Source organism: Coregonus lavaretus (assembly GCF_964263955.1).
Source record: "Coregonus lavaretus genome assembly, chromosome: 22".
NCBI lineage: Eukaryota > Metazoa > Chordata > Actinopteri > Salmoniformes > Salmonidae > Coregonus > Coregonus lavaretus.
In genome coordinates this window covers 16,293,164-16,315,684 of record NC_140009.1, presented here as the reverse complement: position 1 = coordinate 16,315,684, position 22,521 = coordinate 16,293,164, and the positions used below count along the sequence as shown (strand labels likewise).

At 42.7% G+C, this 22,521-nt stretch overlaps 1 protein-coding gene across 1 annotated transcript in view; it reads left to right on the top strand.

The window, feature by feature from the left end:
• Positions 1–22,521, top strand: part of LOC311150347 (cadherin-4-like) — a gene marked incomplete at both ends in the record, with an annotated part of 445,373 nt that overhangs the window by 407,543 nt on the left and 15,309 nt on the right. Inside the window, one exon of the mRNA XM_084187754.1 lies at positions 20,470–20,612. Within this exon, the coding sequence (XP_084043880.1) occupies positions 20,470–20,612 (143 nt within the window). The remainder of the gene's footprint in view (positions 1–20,469; positions 20,613–22,521) is intronic.

Genomic DNA, 22,521 nt, shown 5'->3' with positions numbered 1-22,521 from the left:
ATACTGTATCCAGCTGTAACATACAGTATACTGTATCCAGCTGTAACATACAGTATACTGTATCCAGCTGTAACATACACTATACTGTATCCAGCTGTAACATACACTATACTGTATCCAGCTGTAACATACACTATACTGTATCCAGCTGTAACATACACTATACTGTATCCAGCTGTAACATACACTATACTGTATCCAGCTGTAACATACACTATACTGTATCCAGCTGTAACATACAGTATACTGTATCCAGCTGTAACATACACTATACTGTATCCAGCTGTAACATACAGTATACTGTATCCAGCTGTAACATACACTATACTGTATCCAGCTGTAACATACAGTATACTGTAACCAGCTGTAACATACAGTATACTGTATCCAGCTGTAACATACAGTATACTGTATCCAGCTGTAACATACAGTATACTGTATCCAGCTGTAACATACAGTATACTGTAACCAGCTGTAACATACAGTATACTGTATCCAGCTGTAACATACACTATACTGTATCCAGCTGTAACATACAGTATACTGTATCCAGCTGTAACATACAGTATACTGTATCCAGCTGTAACATACACTATACTGTATCCAGCTGTAACATACAGTATACTGTATCCAGCTGTAACATACACTATACTGTATCCAGCTGTAACATACACTATACTGTATCCAGCTGTAACATACAGTATACTGTATCCAGCTGTAACATACAGTATACTGTATCCAGCTGTAACATACAGTATACTGTATCCAGCTGTAACATACAGTATACTGTAACCAGCTGTAACATACAGTATACTGTATCCAGCTGTAACATACACTATACTGTATCCAGCTGTAACATACACTATACTGTATCCAGCTGTAACATACACTATACTGTATCCAGCTGTAACATACACTATACTGTATCCAGCTGTAACATACACTATACTGTATCCAGCTGTAACATACACTATACTGTATCCAGCTGTAACATACACTATACTGTATCCAGCTGTAACATACAGTATACTGTATCCAGCTGTAACATACACTATACTGTATCCAGCTGTAACATACAGTATACTGTATCCAGCTGTAACATACAGTATACTGTAACCAGCTGTAACATACAGTATACTGTATCCAGCTGTAACATACAGTATACTGTATCCAGCTGTAACATACACTATACTGTATCCAGCTGTAACATACAGTATACTGTATCCAGCTGTAACATACACTATACTGTATCCAGCTGTAACATACAGTATACTGTATCCAGCTGTAACATACACTATACTGTATCCAGCTGTAACATACACTATACTGTATCCAGCTGTAACATACACTATACTGTATCCAGCTGTAACATACAGTATACTGTATCCAGCTGTAACATACACTATACTGTATCCAGCTGTAACATACAGTATACTGTATCCAGCTGTAACATACAGTATACTGTATCCAGCTGTAACATACAGTATACTGTATCCAGCTGTAACATACAGTATACTGTATCCAGCTGTAACATACAGTATACTGTATCCAGCTGTAACATACACTATACTGTATCCAGCTGTAACATACAGTATACTGTATCCAGCTGTAACATACACTATACTGTATCCAGCTGTAACATACACTATACTGTATCCAGCTGTAACATACAGTATACTGTATCCAGCTGTAACATACAGTATACTGTATCCAGCTGTAACATACAGTATACTGTATCCAGCTGTAATCAACTAAGATGGATACATTTACAAGCCCCAAACTCACCAACCTTGCAATCCAATATGCAGAAGGTATTGCCAGTGAAGCAGGGAGGACAAAATATTAAGCAAAGGTTTTAAAAGAACACCCAGAGACCATAAGAGTAGACTTTATGCAACAAAAATACAAAGAAATCAAATTTTCACTGAATGTCCAAATGCTTGGCATGCAGCCCTGTGCAAGGCAAACAAACATCTTAAAATGTCTGGAAACAAGACCATGAGACAATTGTATGTGGACACAACCCCAAAATGTAATATTAATATATATAACAATGGAACAGTAATGATGTAAGGCTCTGAGGCCAGTCTAGAGCAGACATGTCTCCACTAACAATGCCTGCAACTCCCAAAACCTGGGCTTCAAAACAGGAGGCCCACAGTATATCCCTCCCTCCCTCACCTGTAGCAGCTGTGTGCACACCAGAAACAATATTGGTGAAACGAATCCAGAACTGCCTCTCCCTACTTGAAGTTAAGATTACGGAATTTTGTATTTTATTTTATTTATTAGGATCCCCATTAGGATCCCCATTAGCCGACGCCAATGGCTACAGCTAGTCTTTTCTTTTTTTTTGGGGGGGGGGGGGTAGATCAGCTTAATATTGCAGATAGATTGTAACTTCCATCAATGTAATTGTCTGCATCACTTCACTTCACTTCCTACCAAGGAAAGATCTCCCCTGGCAAATGATCCAAAATGTCAACCAAAAAATCACCATGGACTGCTCCTCACTACCAAATGTCAGCATCTCTCACCACCACACCCTGACATGTGAGCACTTGTATGACCATGTATACCTGGACCATGAGGGAGTCAGAATCTTTGCCAAGAACCTGAAGGATCCACAATCATACCAGGCCAGTAACAAAGCCCCACCACTTCCCCGCAATCAAGGGAGAGAGAGGAGGCCAATCTCATCTCAGCTGAGCCCAACATAGACATCTCCAGCCCCTACCAACATGTCCGAACCCAACGGCGCTAGACCCAGACCAGCTCAGCCCGGCGGTGCCAGAACCAACCCAGCTCAGCCCAGCGGTTCCAGAACCAGCCCAGCTTAACCCAGCAGTGCCAGACACAGTTCAGGTCAGCCCAATACAACCATTCACAGCACTGGACTGTACGTGGTCCTCTGTAGCTCAGCTGGTAGAGCACGGCGCTTGTAACGCCAAGGTAGTGGGTTCGAGCCCCGGGACCACCCATACACAAAAAAAATGTTATGCACGCATGACTGTAAGTCGCTTTGGATAAAAGCGTCTGCTAAAATGGCATATTACTCTAGGTGTAGGACAAATAGTGGCCAACAGGAGTGTATCCCAGCCCAGCCCAGACCATACCTCAGCCTCAGCCTCACCGCCAGCCCACATATGCTGAGGCAGCCTCTGGTAAGAGTCAAATAGACCCTTCAGTCATCTGAGAGACAACCAGACCCGGCCCGCCTCAGCACAGCTCAAGCAGACCCGGCCCATCACAGTACAGCTCAACCAGACCTGGCCCGCCTCAGCACAGCTCTACCAGACCCAGCCAGCCTCAGCACAGCTCTACCAGACCAGGCCCATCACAGCACAGCTCAATTCAGCCCAGCTCTACACAGCACCGACCACTACCCTAGGGTCTGGCAAAACTCTGTTGAGGGTAGTGCATCACATGATGCAGTCCACACCATGTATCATTCTCATCATCAGCCCTCATATGCTGAGAGTTTGGAGCTTCGCCAGTGCCCTTCACACCACCCTCCTCAATTCCCCCCATAACCTCCCTCCCAGGCTAGTTTTGGTTACCCTCCCTACTCCCATCCCCAGGACAGTCCTGGGACACTCCTGCCCCCAATGGCAGGCTCAACCCTGCAACAGGAGCCACACCAAGGCCTCCTCTGCACACCCAGAATGGAGCATTGGCAGCCACTCCGGTCCCCTGCAGCAGCTCCACTCCTTTGGCGGGAGCTTAATCCGGGTGGACTGAGCTCTGCCAACACTGGTCTCCCAGTTCCCGCCCCAGCCCCTGCATCCAGCGACTTGGGGGAGGTCTGTCAAATGCTCTCACGTGGTTGGCCATGGACCTTGGCAAAGTCTCAGCTCACTCAACAAATAGCTGCAGATGACCCTATGCCTGTTAGCTCTGATGGGAATGAGCTGAATACTCCCTCTGACTTTAAATCTCGTAGGGGGTTTGGGCTAATGCACCTAAATGTATGATACAAAAATGGACACAATTGACATTTGGGTACAGGACTCATGTCCTGACATTCTGGTTCTCTCGGAAACATGGTTAAATGGTTCTGTCTCTGATAAAGACATTGAAGTAAATTATTATAATGTATATAGATGTGACAGATTACAGAAAGGGGGAGGAGTGGCGATATATGTAAAATCGAATTTCATGGCATCCCCAATCTTTAAATATTTCTGTGCCCAATAAATTTGAGCTCCTGGTTTTAGATGAGTCCACAAACCAGAATACACATTTATTTGTTGCTGGGATTTACTGCCCACCTGCTGCCAAGGCGGATGCTATTGGTGCTATGTCTGAGTGTTTAACACCTTTTCTGTCCTCGGAGTTGGTCATTTTAGGTGATCAATTTAAGAGTACATGCACTGATTTTAATCTGACTCAATTGATCTCAAAACCCACACGGCTAAATGTGAAAAACCCTTTTAACTCCTCATTGATTGATTTAATTCTTACTAATAACCCCCATAAATATTTGTCTAGTCGAGTATTTGCATATGATCTCAGTGATCATTGTCCCATACTATGTATTAAAGATATGACACAGCAAAATACTAATCCTCATTTAATTAAGATACATTTTAAAAAGTTCTCTCCTCAAAGGTTTTTACATGACATGTTCTACTCTGATTTAGCCACTGTCTCCTGTATTCATGACCCTGAGTTGGCTCTAGAAAATGTATCCTCCATATTTATTTATCTGGCAGATAAACACGCCCCTTTAAAAAAATTCAGAGTGAAAGATAGATCTAACCCTTGGTTTTCTTCTGAGCCGTCTGAGCACATTCAGATGAGAAACTGGGCCAAACCTGGGCCAAAGCAAGGAAAACATACTCTGTAGTGGACTGGCAATTTTTCAGAGAATTGAGAATCATATGTACTATCTCGATTAAGAAAGCTAAATCAAGCTACTTTTTAAGCTCTATCTCTGACTCTGCTGGTGATACTTCTACATTTTGGAAAATAGTAAATGCACTAAAGCGTACAAATTCCTCTTCTTCCCTGCCTAAGCAAGTTCTGTCTGACTGGCATTATAACTGAGAAGAAGGGGATAAGTGATGCTTTTAATCATCATTTTATCTTGGCAGGCTTTTTATTAGAGATAAACAGTGGTTTAATTGACACTGAACAGTCAATTGACTGCTCTTCCCTCTGCCAGCCTCTAGCTAACTCCACGGTTAACACGTCAACTTCTAGTGAATCTTTGTTTTCATTTCAGTAATTTACTATCTGTGATGTGCTAGATGCCTATCTTAAGATTTATGTAAATCGACTGGGGCTGATATGCTTGATCCATTTTTGCTGCAGCTCTCTGCCCCCCTGATTGCTGAATCATTAACCCATATTTTTAACCTGACGATTATATCTGGTAATATCCCCAAGGTTTGGAAGGCGGCCCATGTACTCCCCCTTCACAAAAATGGTGACCCTTGTGACCTAAATAATTACCTAGATAAAATATTAGAATCCTTGATTAATTCTCAGCTAAGGTCTTTCTTATCTTTGAAATGTGTTCTAAACGTACATCAGTCGGGTTTTAGACCAGGTCATAGAACTATCTCTCCTGCATCCCTAGTTATAAATGGTGGTTAATTGTATGGATAAAAGGCAACATTGTGCTGCCCTCTTCATTGACCTGTCAAAGGTTTCGATACTGTTGATCACTCACTGCTAATTCAGTGGCTTTCCTCAATTGGCCTAGACCAGGCTGCATGTAACTGGTTTAAAAATTACTTGTCAATGTGTATCTACTGATGGTGTTAAATCAGGTTTCCTGGATATTATGAAAGGTGTCCCGCAGGGGTCGATTATGGGTCCTGTACTTTTTACTGTTTACATTAACTATATTGACTTGTCTGTAAAACATTGTAACCTACACTTGTATGCCGATGATACTGTTGTGTATGCTATTGCCACCACGGTTGACCAGGCTCTATCTGAACTACAGTCTGCCTTCATTGTATTAGAGAAAAAACTTTATTGACCTCAAATGAGTATTGAATGCAGGTAAAATGAAGTATATGTTGTTCTCTAGAGCGCATAAAAATAACTCTGATGATTTAAGCATAATATGTACTTTGGATGGTGTCCATATTGATCATGTCGCTGCTTACAAGTATCTGGGCATCTGGATAGATGAAAAGCTTTCTTTTAAAAAGCATATTGACGAGTTAGTTAAGAATCTGAGAATGAAAATGGGCTTCTTCTATAGAAATAGGTCCTGCCTCTCGATAAATAGTAGAAAGCAGATTATTCAGTCGATGTTCCTACGGGCGACAGTTGTATTTATTAAAGATCCCCATTAGCTGCTGCCAAGGCAGCAGCTACTCTTCCTGGGGTCCAGCAACATTAAGGCAGTTATATACAAGCTAAAATATTACATGACATTACATTTCATAACACTTTTCACAACACATTAAGTGTGTGCCCTCAGGCCACTACTCTACTATCACATACAGTACCTACAATGCAAAATCCATGTGTACGTGTGTGTAGAGTGCGTGTCTTATCATGTGTATGTGTGTCTGTGCCTGTGTGTGTCTCTTCACAGTCCCTGCTGTTCCATGATATGTATTTCTATCTATTTTTTAAATCTGATTCTACTGCTTGCATCAGTTACCTGGTGTGGAATAGAGTTCCGTGTAGCCATGGCTCTATATAGTACTGTGCGCCTCCCATAGTCTGTTCTGGACTTGGGGATTGTGAAGATACCTCTGGTGGCATGTCTTGTGGGTTATGCATGGATGTCCGAACTGTGTTCTAGTAGTTTAAACAGACACCTCGGTGCATTCAGCATGTCAACACTTCTTACAAAAACGAGTAGTGATGAAGTCAATCTCTCCTCCACTTTGAGCCATGAGAGATCTACATGCATATTATTAATGTTAGCTCTCCGTGTACACTCAAGGGCCAGCCATGCTGTCCTGTTCTGAGCTAATTGTAATTTTCCGAAGTCCCTCTTTGTGGCACCTGACCACACGACTGAACAGTAGTCCAGGTGTGACAAAACTAGGGCCTGTATGAGCTGCCTTGTTGATAGTGTTGTTAAAAAGGCAGAGCAGCGCTTTATTATGGACAGACTTCTCCCCATCTTAGCTACTGTTGTATCAACATGTTTTGACCATAACAGTTTACAATCCAGGGTTACTTCAAGAAGTTTAGTCACCTCAACTTGCTCAATTTCCACATTATTTATTATAAGATTTAGTTGAGGTTTAGGGTTCAGTGAATGATTTGTCCTAAATACAATGCTTTTAGTTTTTGAAATATTCTCTACCAAAAAGTTGGTAGGCCCTCTTTGATGTCACATATACATTGCTATGTTTTCATTTATAAAGCCCTTTTACAAGAAGTCCCACTGTACCTAACATCATTACTAAACTTTAGACATGAGCTACCACACCCGGTCTCAGGGATGGCTAACTCTGGAAATTCCTTTGGTCTCTACTGAGTTAGGTAAATCAGCTTTTAGTTTTTTTTCACCTTATTTGTGGAACAATCTTCAAAATGTTCTGAAATTTGATGTTTAGGTGCCTCTAGGCCAATTCAAAACGCTGATTGAGGACCTTTTTAGTGATTAATGTCTTTGTTTTTAATGACTGTGTTTTTCTTTCTGCTTGCATTGTGTGTATTTTCTGTAATTTATGTCATTCAGGGCTCACCTGTAAAAGAGACTTCTGGTCTCATTATGACTCCCTGATAAAATAAAGGTTAAATACAATTAAAAAAATTAAATATAGCTCTGAGCCAGTTTGGAACATATCAATGTCTGTCAACCGTTGCCATCCCAACAGAAACATGAAGTGACACTTCATTAGCAGTTAGCTATGGCGACTGCCAATCACCCAGGCAGTGCGGAACTGTGGTATGACAATGATGCAGTCGCTATACTTACAACGAGGCAAAACCAAGCACCACACTCCCTTATATCTGAGACATCATCCTTCTTTAGAGCTTACAGTCAAATGAAATCGCTGCTGAAAATCTGACATTCAAACTATAAATGAATTAAGAGGAAGAGATGTTTAAAGCGAGCTGCTCAGATTGACATCTCCATTCAGAACCCACTGAGGTGCCCTTAATGTGCATGATTGTTTAAAGAAAATGTCTAATTACACACACGATTGTCCCTTCAATGCAGGGGAAATTGACGTGCGTTGGAGGACTATTATGCACTTAATATACTTGATATGTTTTATTTGAACTGTTTTAGGCACTGTTAGAGGGATTTAATTAAAGAGTAGTGTTGGATTGTCTGGCTTGGGTAGCAGACCTTTTTGTAATGCCTTTTATCATCACAGGCCTCTAATCCACTTTTAATGTTACCAGATAGCGAAAGAGAGAGAGAAGGATGAACAAGGAGAGGACCTGGTCTTTTTGTGACCATAATGGAGGGGAGGGACAAAAGGGTGTGTCTCTTTCCCAGAGGTGTGGACTCGAATCACATGATTTGGACTTGAGTCTGACTGTAGTCACAAATTGTATGACTTGAGACTCTACATGATAGAAAATAAATTAACTTGAGACTTGACTTGGACTTCGGGACTCTTATTTGACCAGCAAACTGTCAATCAACACAGGTCGGGTGAGCTTGCGCAGTGAGAACGTTTTGGGGGGTTGCGTTTTGGAAAAATATATAGTTTTCATACATATTTTATTAGGCTACATAGCCTACCAATTATATTTTATATGTATACCTTTGCTTATTCGATCTGGTCACTAACACAGGCTTACGGCATTGCACCATATTCTTGTTTAAAAAATATCTAATTTGTGCTTCAGAACCAAAAAGTTGCCCGTCTCGACTGTTGTCCAATGACCAGTCATCAGCTTTGTCACACAGAGGCGGGCGCACACATCCAGATTAGTCACCAGAAAGCACTTGTTTAGTTAATTTTCTCCAGTTTTGTCTGGCAAAAACAGAGTAGCCTACCTACTTATAAAGTACTGTATAAAGTACATATAAAGTAGGCCTATGTATAAAGTAAATATAAAGTACTGTTTAGCAATCTGCTACTGACGAATATTTGCCACAACAATAGGCTACCTGGTGATTTCATTGATCTTTTTCGTATTTCAGACAGACCTAGTTTAAGTGGGTTATATTTACAGTGCCTTGCAAAAGTAGTCATCCCCCTTAGCGTTTTTCCTATTTTGTTGCATTACAACCTGTAATTTAAATTGATTTTTATTTGGATTTCATGTAATGGACATACACAAAATAGTCCAAATTGGTGAAGTGAAATGAAAAAAATAACTTGTTTCAAAGAATTCTAAAAAATAAATAACGGAAAAGTGGTGCGTGCATATGTATTGACCCCCTTTGCTATGAAGCCCCTAAATAAGATCTGGTGCAACCAATTACCTTCAGAAGTCACATAATTAGTTAAATAAAGTCCACCTGTGTGCAATCTAAGTGTCACATGATCTGTCATATGATCTCAGTATATATACACCTGTTCTGAAAGGCCCCAGAGTCTGCAACACCACTAAGCAAGGGGCACCACCAAGCAAGCGGCACCATGAAGACCAAGGAGCTCTCCAAACAGGTCAGGGACAAAGTTGTGGAGAAGTACAGATCAGTGTTGGGTTATAAAAAAATATCTGAAACTTTGAACATCCCACGGAGCACCACTGAATCCATTATTAAAAAATGAAAAGAAAATGGCACCACAAGAAACCTGCCAAGAGAAGGCTGCCCACCGAAACTCACGGACCAGGCAAGGAGGGCATTAATCAGAGAGGCAACAAAGAGACCAAAGATAACCCTGAAGGAGCTGCAAAGCTCCACAGCGGAGATTGGAATATCTGTCCATAGGACCACTTTAAGCCGTACACTCCGCAGAGCTGGGCTTTACGGAAGAGTGGCCAGAAAAAAGCCATTGCTTAAAGAAAAAAATTAACAAACATGTTTGTTGTTCACCTAAAGGCACGTGGGAGACTCCCCAAACATATGGAAGAGATGCTCTGGTCAGATGAGACTAAAATTGAGCTTTTTGGCCATCAAGGAAAACGCTATGTCTGGCGCAAACCCAACACCTCTCATCACCCCGAGAACACCATCCCCACAGTAAAGCATGGTGGTAGCAGCATCATGCTGTGGGGATGTTTTTCATCGGCAGGGAAACTGGTCAGAATTGAAGGAATTCTTGAGGGAAACCTGTTTCAGTTTCCAAAGATTTGAGACTGGGACAGAGGTTCACCTTCCAACAGGACAATGACCCTAAGCATACTGCTAAAGCAACACTCGAGTGGTTTAAGGGGAAACATTTAAATGTCTTGGAATGGCCTAGTCAAATCCCAGACCTCAATCCAATTGAGAATCTGTGGTATGACTTAAAGATTGCTGTACACCAGTAGAACCCATCCAACTTGAAGGAGCTGGAGCAGTTTTGCCTTGAAGAATGGGCAAAAATCCCAGTGGCTAGATGTGCCAAGCTTATAGAGACATACCCCAAGAGACATGCAGCTGTAATTGCTGCAAAAGGTGGCTCTACAAAGTATTGACTTTGGAGGGGTGAATAGTTATGCACGCTCAAGTTTTCTGTTTTATTTCTTGTTTGTTTCACAACAAAAAATATTTTGCATCTTCAAAGTGGTAGGCATGTTGTGTAAATCAAATGATACAAACCCCCAAAAATCTATTTTAATTCCAGGTTGTAAAGCAACAAAATAGGAAAAATGCAAAGGGTGGTGAATACTTTCGCAAGCCACTGTATGTACCTCAATGGTGGTAATGGTTATACAGTATGTCTAAAGATAGCTGTAACATTGCACTACCTTCAATACTTATGGCATGAAGATGTAACATATTCTGGCAAATTAATTAGGACATTTGTGAGTAAGAAAAAAGCTACAGACAGATCATGCTTTCCATGATATCCGTATCCCTAGTTGATATTGACTTCTAACATGAATGACTTTCAGCTCAAAATGCAGGTGTAAAACGCAGTTTACAGTCATATGAAAAAGTTTGGGCATCCCTGACAATTTCCATGATTTCCATTTATAAAAAATTGGTGTTTGGATCAGCAATTTCATTTTGATCTATCAAATAACTGATGGACACAGTAATATTTCAGTAGTGAAATTAGGTTTTTTGGATTAACAGAAAATGTGCAATATGCATCAAAACGAAATTAGACAGGTGCATGAATTTGGGCACCCCAACAGAAAAATCACATCAATATTTAGTAGAGCCTCCTTTTGCTAAAATAGCAGCCTCTAGACGCTTCCTATAGCCTCTAATGAGTGTCTGGATTCTGGATGAAGGTATTTTGGACCATTCCTCCTTACAAAACATCTCCACTTCAGTTAGGTTTGATGGTTGCCGAACATGGACAGGCCGCTTCAAATCATCCCACAGATTCTCAATGATATTCAGGTCTGGGGACTGGGATGGCAATTCCAGAACATTGTACTTGTTCCTCTGCATAAATGCCTGGGTAGATTTTGAGCAGTGTTTTGGGTCGTTGTCTTGTTGAAATATCCAGCCCCGGCGTAACTTCAACTTTGTGACTGATTCTTCAACATTATTCCCAAGAATCTGCTGATATTGAGTGGAATCCATGCAATCCTCAACTTTAACAAGATTCCCAGTACCGGCACTGGCCACACAGCCCCACAGCATGATGAAACCCCCACCAAATTTTACTGTGGGTAGCAAGTGTTTTTCTTGGAATGCTGTGTTCTTTTGCCGCCATGCATAACGCCCCTTGTTATGACCAAATAACTCAATCTTTGTTTCATCAGTCCACAGCACCTTATTCCAAAATGAAGCTGGCTTGTCCAAATGTGCGTTTGCATACCTCAAGCGACTCTGTTTGTGGCGTGTGTGCAGAAAAGGCTTCTTCCGCATCACTCTCCCGTACAGCTTCTCCTTGTGCAAAGTGCGCTGAATTGTTGAACGATGCACAGTGACACTATCTGCAGCAAGATGTTGTTGTAGGTCTCTGGAGGTGGTATGTGGGCTGTTTTTGACCGTTCTCACCATCCTTCGCCTTTGCCTCTCCGATATTTTACTTGGCCTGCCACTTCTGGGCTTAACAAGAAATGTGCCTGTGGTCTTCCATTTCCTCACTATGTTCCTCACAGTGGACACTGACAGCTTACATCTCTGCGATAGCTTTTTGTAGCCTTCCCCTAAACCATAATGTTGGACAATCTTTGTTTTCAGGTCATTTGAGAGTTGCCACTCTTCAGAGGAGAGTCAAAGAGAACAACAACTTGCAATTGGCCACCTTAAATACCTTTTCTCATGATTGGATGCACTTGTCTATGAAGTTCAAGGCTTAATGAGCTCACCAAACCAATTGTGTGTTCCAATTAATCAGTGCTAAGTAGTTACTGGTAATCAATTCAACAGAATGACAAGGGTGCCCATATTTTTGCATAGCCTATTTTTCACATCTGATTTAATTTCATACAACTTAATATTGCTACACAAAAAATATTTGACTGGACAATACCCCAGTACTCAGCTTTTATTAGAAAATGAATGGCATGCCACTGTGATCATTTTCTGTGACGACAGAGTAAATTATTATGCAGCCTCAGAAGGGTGCCCAAACTTTTTCATACGACTGTATGTCTGTGTCTTGCATTTTGGAAATGCATCACCATTTATGGCCGTAATGACCGGCTACATTTGCACAGCGATTGTGTGCGCGTTCGCCCTGTGCGCATAGCTGCTGGAAGAAGGGGTACTGAGGGTGCTGCAGCACCTACTAAAAAATCTGAATGACAAAAAAATAGTACTAGGCCTTTACTAGTCCTGTATTAGCAGACCGATATAGCTGTCTGTAGTGCGGGCAAACATGTTTTCTGGCTCTTGTGACTTGAGACTTGCTTGTGACTCTAATAATAGTGACTTGGTCCCAGTGGCGTCTATTCATGGACACCAAGGGAAGCCAGGCTTCCCCAAATATTTGACCAATAAAAAAATTTAAATTATAAAATAATTTACCTTTCGTCTCTCTGTGTTTTCATCATTTTTCGTCAATTCTCAAGTGGCTGAATCTCACCGGAGAATTCATCCGAGCAAGGAAACAGCGCCCCTCACTCTCAGTATGTGTAGCCCATGTATCTGATGCTGTCTGGACCAAAAGAGTATGACATGTTGCCGCCGTAGCATTTGATTGATTGATACCAGCAAGCATTTGGCCTCCCTTGATAAAACAAACTATAAAATAATTAGCCAATCAGCGTTGCTGTCCTGGTGCAGCAAAACGCCCCCCAAGGGAGGACAGTTTGGATATGGCTTCACACTAATCAAATCACTTTCTAAGCAAACGTGTCTGTTTCTGGTCTGCTTATGTTAATGTCCTGCAGTAGCAAGCTTGCTAAATCTGGCCTTTGCTAAGCCATGGATGGAGATGGGGATTTGGACTTGTGGTTTTCAATTAATTCTCTGTACAGGCCAATGATTATGATGGTGATTCTGATCTAACCATGAATATGTTGTGCCACTGGCCTGAGACGATTGAAGTTCAATATGTAGCCTAGATGTAGCCTAGTAGGCTCACGTTAACTAGCTAGCTAACTTAGCTGGTTCATTGTTGCCCATGCGAGGAAGTTAGCTAGCAAACATTTTAGCTAGGTAGCCTATGATAACAAAAACAAAGCCATAGACTGTTTTGCCAACATGAAAAAGAGGAGGATGGCATTGGCGTTCAACTAGTCTACAAGTAAGTTGAGTCAACATGATCTGTTTTGCACGCATGCACACACACACAGAAATCAGTATGGACAGCCACATGATATTTTGCAACGGTGATTGGACTAAATCGTTTTTGGTGTCTTTAAGTTTGTTTTCAGTGTATTAAACTAAGCATATATAGCCTTGTTGATTTGATGATGTTTAAATGTTTAAGTTGAAATGGTGCTGGAACAGCGGAGGCAGTGCTCCTGTTTTATGCTGACTTGTGGTAACTCTGTGGTTCTAAATCAGTTGTTTTTTAGTAAACTGTCGAAAACATAAACTTGCTTGACCATGCTGCAGGCAATATTTGCTTTGTGGACTTCACCGGACAGATGTTGCTCTCCGGTTTTGTGATGAAACAAAGAATGTGTAGTTTAATTTATTATTTCACTGTGTGAACGTTTTCTTTTTCTTCTCATGGCCTTATTGTATATCACGGTGGCGTATGAACAAATTGATTATAGAGCAAACAACGCAAATATCACAACATAGGTTGTAATATGTCTTTTTTATTGGCTTGGCTTGGCTTCTTCAGTGATTTTACCCACACACCGCTACTGATTGGTCCCACCTCTGTCCTTTCCCCATCTCTATCTCTTTATTTCTCTCTCTCCTGCTCAGCCACTCCAGCCCCAGCCTCTCCTTCTCAGGCGTGACTGCCCTCCACTGGAGAACCAGAGTACAACCTGAACCTTCCTCCACAGACAGACAGAAACAGAGACCTAGATAGACAATGAGAAAAATACACATTCATAGGCAGAGAGTGAGAGAGAGAGTGAGAGAGAGAGTGAGAGAGAGAGAGAGTGAGAGAGAGCGAGAGAGAGAGAGAGAGAGAGAGAGAGAGAGAGAGAGAGAGAGAGAGACCATTATATAAAGCCAAACATCTTCCATCTGATTCCATGGGATACTAACCTCAACTACAGTAAGCCTCAGCAGCTTCCTAATAAAGTTAGTTACTGTCTTTCCACCCTCTCCCCTCCCTCTCTCTTTTATCCCCTTGCCCCCCTCTGTGCCGGCCACGCTCTCTCCCCAGTAGTGATTTCACAGGCTGCCAGTTCCAGTCTGCAGGTAGCTGCCAGCCCTGCTGACCATCCCTCTCACCCCGTTCCCATGGCCGTGTAGAGCCTGGGATACAGCCCACTAGCCCACTAGCCCGCTGGGAAAAGCACCCCTCCTTCTCTGCAGGGGAGAGGAGATTACTCCCTCCATCCCTCTCTCTCCATCCCTCCATCCCTGCAGCTAGGCCTGCTCTCTAGCCCACTTACCGTAGTGCAGGGCAAGCCTACTGGAACATAGTATACATGGTGGGAGAGCCTGAGTGGGAGGGTATGGGTATTAAGCACTGAAGCCTATTTGCAGCTGTGAATGTGTTCTCTAGATCAGTGCATATACACCGATGTAGAGAACAATGACATTCCATTCCGTTCTCCCCCGGCCAACTCTAGGAAGAGTCTTGGTTGTTCCAAACTTCTAACATTTAGGAATGATGGAGGCCACGGTGTTCTTGGAGACCTTCAATGCTGCAGACATTTTTTGGTACCCTTCCCCAGATCTGTGCCTCGACGTAATCCTGTCTCGGAGCTCTAAGGACAATTCCTTTGACCTCATGGCTTGGTTTCTGCTCTGACATGCACTGTCAACTGTGGGACCTTATAAAGACAGGTGTGTGCCTTTCTAAATCATGTCCAATCAATTGAATTTACCACAGGTGGACTACAATCAAGTTGTAGAAACATCTCAAGGATGATCAATGGAACCAGGATGCACCTGAGCTCAATTTCAAGTCTCATAGCAAAGGGTCTGAATACTTATGTAAATAAGGTATTTCTGTTTTTTATTTTAAATACATTTGCACAAAATCTAAAAACCTGTTTTCGCTTTGTCATTATGGGGTATTGTGTGTAGATTGATGAGGGAAAAATAATTTAATCCATTTTAGAATAAGGCTGTAACGTAACAAAATTTGGAAAAAGTCAAGGGGTCTTAATACTTTCCGAATGCACTGTACATGACATCAGAGCTCTGGCTCTGCACTTTTTTTTTTTTTCTTTTTTTTTTCTTCACCTTTATTCAACCAGGTAAGCCAGTTGAGAACAAGTTCTCATTTACAACTGCGACCTGGCCAAGATAAAGCAAAGCAGTGCGATAAAAACAACAACACAGAGTTACATATGGGGTAAAACAAAACAAAGTCAAAAATACAACAGAAAAAAAAATATATATATACAGTGTGTGCAAATGTAGCAAGTTATGGAGGTAAGGCAATAAATAGGCTATAGTGCAAAATAATTACAATTAGTATTAACACTGGAATGATAGATGTGCAAGAGATGATGTGCAAATAGAGATACTGGGGTACAAATGAGCAAAATAAATAACAATATAGGGATGAGGTAGTTGGGCGGGCTAATTTCAGATGGGCTGTGTACAGGTGCAGTGATCGGTAAGGTGCTCTGACAACTGATGCTTAAAGTTAGTGAGGGAGATAAGTGTCTCCAGCTTCAGAGATTTTTGCAATTTGTTCCAGTCATTGGCAGCAGAGAACTGGAAGGAATGGCGGCCAAAGGAGGTGTTGGTTTTGGGGATGACCAGTGAGATATACCTGCTGGAGCGCATACTACGGGTGGGTGTTGCTATGGTGACCAATGAGCTAAGATAAGGCGGGGATTTGCCTAGCAGTGATTAATAGATGGCCTGGAGCCAGTGGGTTTGGCGACGAATATGTAGTGAGGACCAGCCAACAAGAGCGTACAGGTCACAGTGGTGGGTAGTATATGGGGCTTTGGAGACAAAACGGATGGCACTGTGATAGACTACATCCAATTTGCTGAGTAGAGTGTTGGAGGCTATTTTGTAAATGACATCGCCGAAGTCAAGGATCGGTAGGATAGTCAGTTTTACGAGGGCATGTTTGGCAGCATGAGTGAAGGAGGCTTTGTTGCGAAATAGGAAACCGATTTTAGATTTAACTTTGGATTGGAGATTCTTAATGTGAGTCTGGAAGGAGAGGTTACAGTCTAACCAGACACCTAGGTATTTGTAGTTGTCCACATACTCTAGGTCAGACCCGTCGAGAGTAGTGATTCTAGTCGGGTGGGCGGGTGCAAGCAGCGTTCGGTTGAAGAGCATGCATTTAGTTTTACTAGTGTTTAAGAGCAGTTGGAGGCTACTGAAGGAGTGTTGTATGGCATTGAAGCTCGTTTGGAGGTTTGTTAACACAGTGTCCAATGAAGGGCCAGATGTATACAAAATGGTGTCGTCTGCGTAGAGGTGGATCTGAGAGTCACCAGCAGCAAGAGCGACATCATTGATATACACAGAGAAAAGAGTCGGCCCAAGAATTGAACCCTGTGGCACCCCCATAGAGACTGCCATAGGTCCAGACAACAGGCCCTCCGATTTGACACATTGAACTCTATCTGAGAGGTAGTTGGTGAACCAGGCGAGGCAGTCATTTGAGAAACCAAGGCTATTTAGTCTGCCAATAAGAATGCGGTGGTTGACAGAGTCGAAAGCCTTGGCCAGGTCAATGAAAACGGCTGCACAGTACTGTCTATTATCGATCGCGGTTATAATATCGTTTAGAACCTTGAGCGTGGCTGAAGTGCACCCATGACCAGCTCGGAAACCGGATTGCATAGCGGAGAAGGTACGGTGGGATTCGAAATGGTCGGTGATCTGTTTGTTAACTTGGTTTTCAAAAACTTTTGAAGGGCAGGATGGATATGGGTCTGTAACAGTTTGGATCTAGAGTGTCACCCCCTTTGAAGAGGGGGATGACCGCGGCAGCTTTCCAATCTCTGGGGATCTCAGACGTTACGAAAGAGAGGTTGAACAGGCTAGTAATAGGGGTTGCGACAATTTCGGCGGCTAGTTTTAGAAAGAAAGGGTCCAGATTGTCTAGCCCAGATGATTTGTAGGGGTCCAGATTTTGCAGCTCTTTCAGAACATCAGCTGTCTGGATTTGTGTGAAGGAGAAGCGGGGGGGGCATGGGCAAGTTGCAGCGGAGGGTGCAGAGCTGGTGGCCGGGGTAGTGGTAGCCAGGTGGAAAGCATGGCCAGTCGTAGCAAAATGCTTGTTGAAATTCTCGATTATTGTAGATTTATCGGTGGTGATAGTGTTTCCTAGCCTCAGTGCAGTGGGCAGCTGGGAGGAAGTGCTCTTATTCTCCATGGACTTTACAGTGTCCCAAAACTTTTTGGAGTTAGTGCTACAGGATGCAAATTTCTGTTTGAAAAAGTTAGCCTTTGCTTTCCTAACTGCTTGTGTATATTGGTTCCTAACTTCCCTGAAAAGTTGCATATCGTGGGGGCTATTTGATGCTAATGCAGTACGCCACAGGATGTGTTTGTGCTGGTCAAGGGCAGTCAAGTCTGAGGAGAACCAGGGGCTATATCTGTTCTTAGTTCTGTATTTTTTGAATGGGGCATGTTTATTTAAGATTGAGAGGAAATTACTTTTAAAGAACAACCAGGCGGAATGAGATCTATATCCATCCAGGATACCTGGGCCAGGTCAATTAGGAAGGCCTGCTCGCTGAAGTGTTTTTGGGACCGTTTGACAGTGATGAGGGGTGGTCGTTTGACCGCGGACCCGTTACGGACGCAGGCAATAAGGCAGTGATCGCTGAGATCCTGGTTGAAGACAGAGGAGGTGTATTTAGAGGGTAAGTTAGTCAGGATGATATCTATGAGGGTACCCATGTTTACGGATTTAGGGTTGTACCTGGTAGGTTCGTTGATAATTTGTGTGAGATTGAGGGCATCTAGTTTAGATTGTAGGATGGCCGGGGTGTTAAGCATATCCCAATTTAGGTCACCAAGCAGTACGAACTCTGAGGATAGATGGGGGGCAATCAATTCACATATGGTGTCCAGGGCACAGCTGGGGGCTGAGGGGGGTCTGTAGCAAGCGGCAACAGTGAGAGATTTATTTCTGGAAAGGTGGATTTTTAGAAGTAGAAGCTCAAACTGTTTGGGCACAGACCTGGATAGTATGATAGAGCTCTGCAGGCTATCTCTACAGTAGATTGCAACTCCACCCCCTTTGGCAGTTCTATCTAGACGGAAAATGTTATAGTTGGGGATGGAAATTTCAGAATTTTTGGTGACTTCACAGCGCTGTATGGGTTTGACTGACAGCCATTCTGAACTTGAGCACTTCACGCGACAAGAAGTTGCCCCCATCCCTCACGCTAATTGGACAACTTTTGCAAATGTTTTGTTGTCTTGACTGAGAGAAATGCTGTAAATTAAGATGACTCCATGTATTTTGAAAGATGAGACGTTGAGGATTATAATACAATAAATATCGCTTTGATGTCATACAAGCAAGCCAAACAGCCATGAGTCCAAATGTGCACGTCACATTTCCATATAATAAAACTCATGTCATATACAGTGTCAACGTTTATGATCACTATGTTTGATGTACAGTTACTTGGTTGTTCTGAACAGAATTAGCCTATATTTGTCTATTGTGAAGAAAATTCGCCTCGGCACACGCACCTGAATGCACACATGACTCCTTTCTATGCGCATCAAAATTATCTGTTTCCCTGAATTGCATTGTCAAAGCCTAACACTGTAATATCGTATTTTATAACTTAGCTAGTCATGATGGCAATAGAACAGAACTTTCAGATGATGCTCACCTTACCCAGATTGCAATTTATAATGGACCATTTTTGAATTGCATAAAGGACAGTAATTGTGTGAGGGCAGGGATGCAGGGTTGTTTTCCCAAAAAAAATACTATAAGTGTGTTTGCTCTAGTTCCTCAATGGCACAGCTAGGAGAGCAACATTTTTTTTTAAACAGTTCGTTCAAGATTGACGGCGAAATTGGAGGTCTATCCATGTCATGAAGATGTCGGAAAATGCCTTCAAAACTGGCCACTGGGGGGGGGGCAACATTGAGCGCTATTACCATCAAGTTCAATCCCAGTAGTGGACACTTAACCCTTACCTTGACCATTCAGAATGAGTGCCTAAACTTAACCATTAACTTCTAAATTTGACGTTTGGAGAAATGGAACGATACAGAGCAGCAGGAGCAATAAAACACTTTGAAATGTGACGTTTGGAGAATGTGGATGAACGTCTAATTCTGCACTGAGACCCTTGAGAGCTTTTAATTGAAGACTTATAAAGCACCTTATAATTGAAGACTCTTCTTTGAGTCATAGAAGTGCATTGACATTTCTTAAGAACTATGCACACTTTGGAGAGGTGTGTGGCCACTTGGAGACACCAGTTAGTCCTCTCACTCAAACCCTTGTAATTTTTTGTCTTATGTTGCACCTACCCCACATTTTCATGGAATAGTCTTATCATGTTACTGAATGTATCCAGAGTATCTTCAGATTTTGTTATAAACAAATGCGGCAGAAAGTACAGTAAATGTAAAATTAACATAAAATCAACAGTGTAATGTTTGGATTCAGATTGTGTAAGGTGAACTGTTGTATACTCACCGTTGGTCTAATAAATTCCCCATACTCTCCAAACTGTTTCCTTTCAATTGCTACCATGGTTATGCATGTGCTTTTCATATTTCTTCTGTAAGAAACATTTCAATTTAGCCCGATCCATATAAGCCAATTCCCACGAGTGTAAAGGGTTAACATGCTACCCTCCTCCTCCTCGCAGATAAAGAGTGAGTACAGTATGTGTACTTTCTTTGAACCTGTTGCTCTAACCCCATCTCCTCCTCTCCATTTCTCCTCCTCTCCATCTCTCCTCCTCCCTCTGTCTGTCCAGGTATTCTAAACTGGCCGACCCAGCTGAGTGGCTGTCCATCAACACCACCAACGGTCAGATCGTCACCACGGCAACCCTGGACAGAGAGTCCATCTACGTCAAAAACAACATCTACGAAGCCACCTTCCTCGCAGTCGATAACGGTGAGTCTGTGTCCACTATGTGTGTGCGTATGTGGTGGGGCATGTGTGGTAGAAAGACAAGACAGAGAGAAAGGAGACATGATGTGCAGAAGATAGAGGTGGTCCCAGTGGGGTTGAGCAGAGACATAACTAAAGCTGAGTTAGATCTGAAACTCCTGGTTACAGAGAGCTAGTCATGCTGTATCGATCCGTTGCCCTTCCTCTTCTCTTTTCCTCCTCTCTTCCTTTCTCCTCTCTTCCTTTCTCCTCTGCCCATGGCATTGAGTGTGGCACATCCAGTTTGTTCTGCCGCCCAGTCAAAGCTCAAGCTTAACCGAGCACAAACTCAATCGCAGCAAACAAAAATACTATTTTTTTCTCCTGCGGAAGCAAACAGAGTACTATTCCCCCCCCAAAGTGCCTTATCAGTGACATGCAGTGCATTGGTGTGTTTACCTAAAGTTGGGATGGCTTTGAAGCATGATTGACATTGCCTGTGCATGTGCGTGTGCGTGTGCGTGTGCGTGTGCGTGTGCGTGTGCGTGTGTGTGTGTGTGTGTGTGTGTGTGTGTGTGTGTGTGTGTGTGTGTGTGTGTGTGTGTGTGTGCGTGCGTGTTCACAGTGATTGACAACTTCAGAAACCATGATGTGTACTTCCTGTGTTGTTTTCTGCAGCAGAGGGGGGGATTAGACAGCAAACCCATTAGGGCTGACACGCTCCCATCATTTCCATGCCTCCGCTCGCGCTTTCTCTCGTTCTCTCCTTTCCCTTCTCTTTTTCCATTTCATCTTCTCTGTCCCTGTCTCTCTCCTTGCAAACTTTTTCAAAGCCCTCTGACCCTATGAAAGTTCCATGTGACATGTTTTCTCTGCACTTTTCCATGTGACATGTTTTCTCCCTCTCATTATGTAGATCACCGTTTTTAGGTTCGCCACCAGTGGTATTATTGGTAAATTATGGCTGTGTGTGTGTGTGTGTGTGTGTGTGTGTGTGTGTGTGTGTGTGTGTGTGTGTGTGTGTGTGTGTGTGTGTGTGTGTGTGTGTGCGTGTGCGTGCGTGTGTGTGTGTGTGTTGCAGACTGTGTGGGTGTAGGGAGAGTGTCTGCTGTGATAAAGTGAGAGGGATTAAGGAAGCGCTGGGGGTGGTGGGAGGATGAGAGGATGAGAGAAGGAGGCAGAAAGAGAAAGAGGGGGGTGACAGTATTTAGGAGAGAAACACAGTCAGAGAGAGCTAACATATTATCATGGCTGTCACCACCAAATCACCTACACACACATCTGTTTTAACCCACCTATGGATTTGTTTATTTCTTCTTTAAAGAACATACGGTAGGCTTGCTAGAAGTCCTTTCTTCACGCCTGAAATCTTTTAGCCGACATGAAGAAAAAAAATATTATTACAAATCCTTTTGAGGAATTTACACAAACATAATTATTTATTTAGCTGGTTAAAACCCCCATAATTCTCCTATCAGCCTCGGCAAGCTGCTTCCACATGTCCCCCATACATGACTGGGATTAACAAACTAAACCACCAGACAGGGGAACTAAACCACCAGACAGGGAAACTAAACCACCAAACAGGGGAACTAAACCACCAGACAGGGAAACTAAACCACCAGACAGGGGAACTAAACCACCAGACAGGGGAACTAAACCACCAGACAGGGGAACTAAACCACCAGACAGGGGAACTAAACCACCAGACAGGGGAACTAAACCACCAGACAGGGGAACTAAACCACCAGACAGGGAAACTAAACCACCAGACAGGGGAACTAAACCACCAGACAGGGGAACTAAACCACCAGACAGGGGAACTAAACCACCAGACAGGGGAACTAAACCACCAGACAGGGGAACTAAACCACCAGACAGGGGAACTAAACCACCAGACAGGGGAACTAAACCACCAGACAGGGGAACTAAA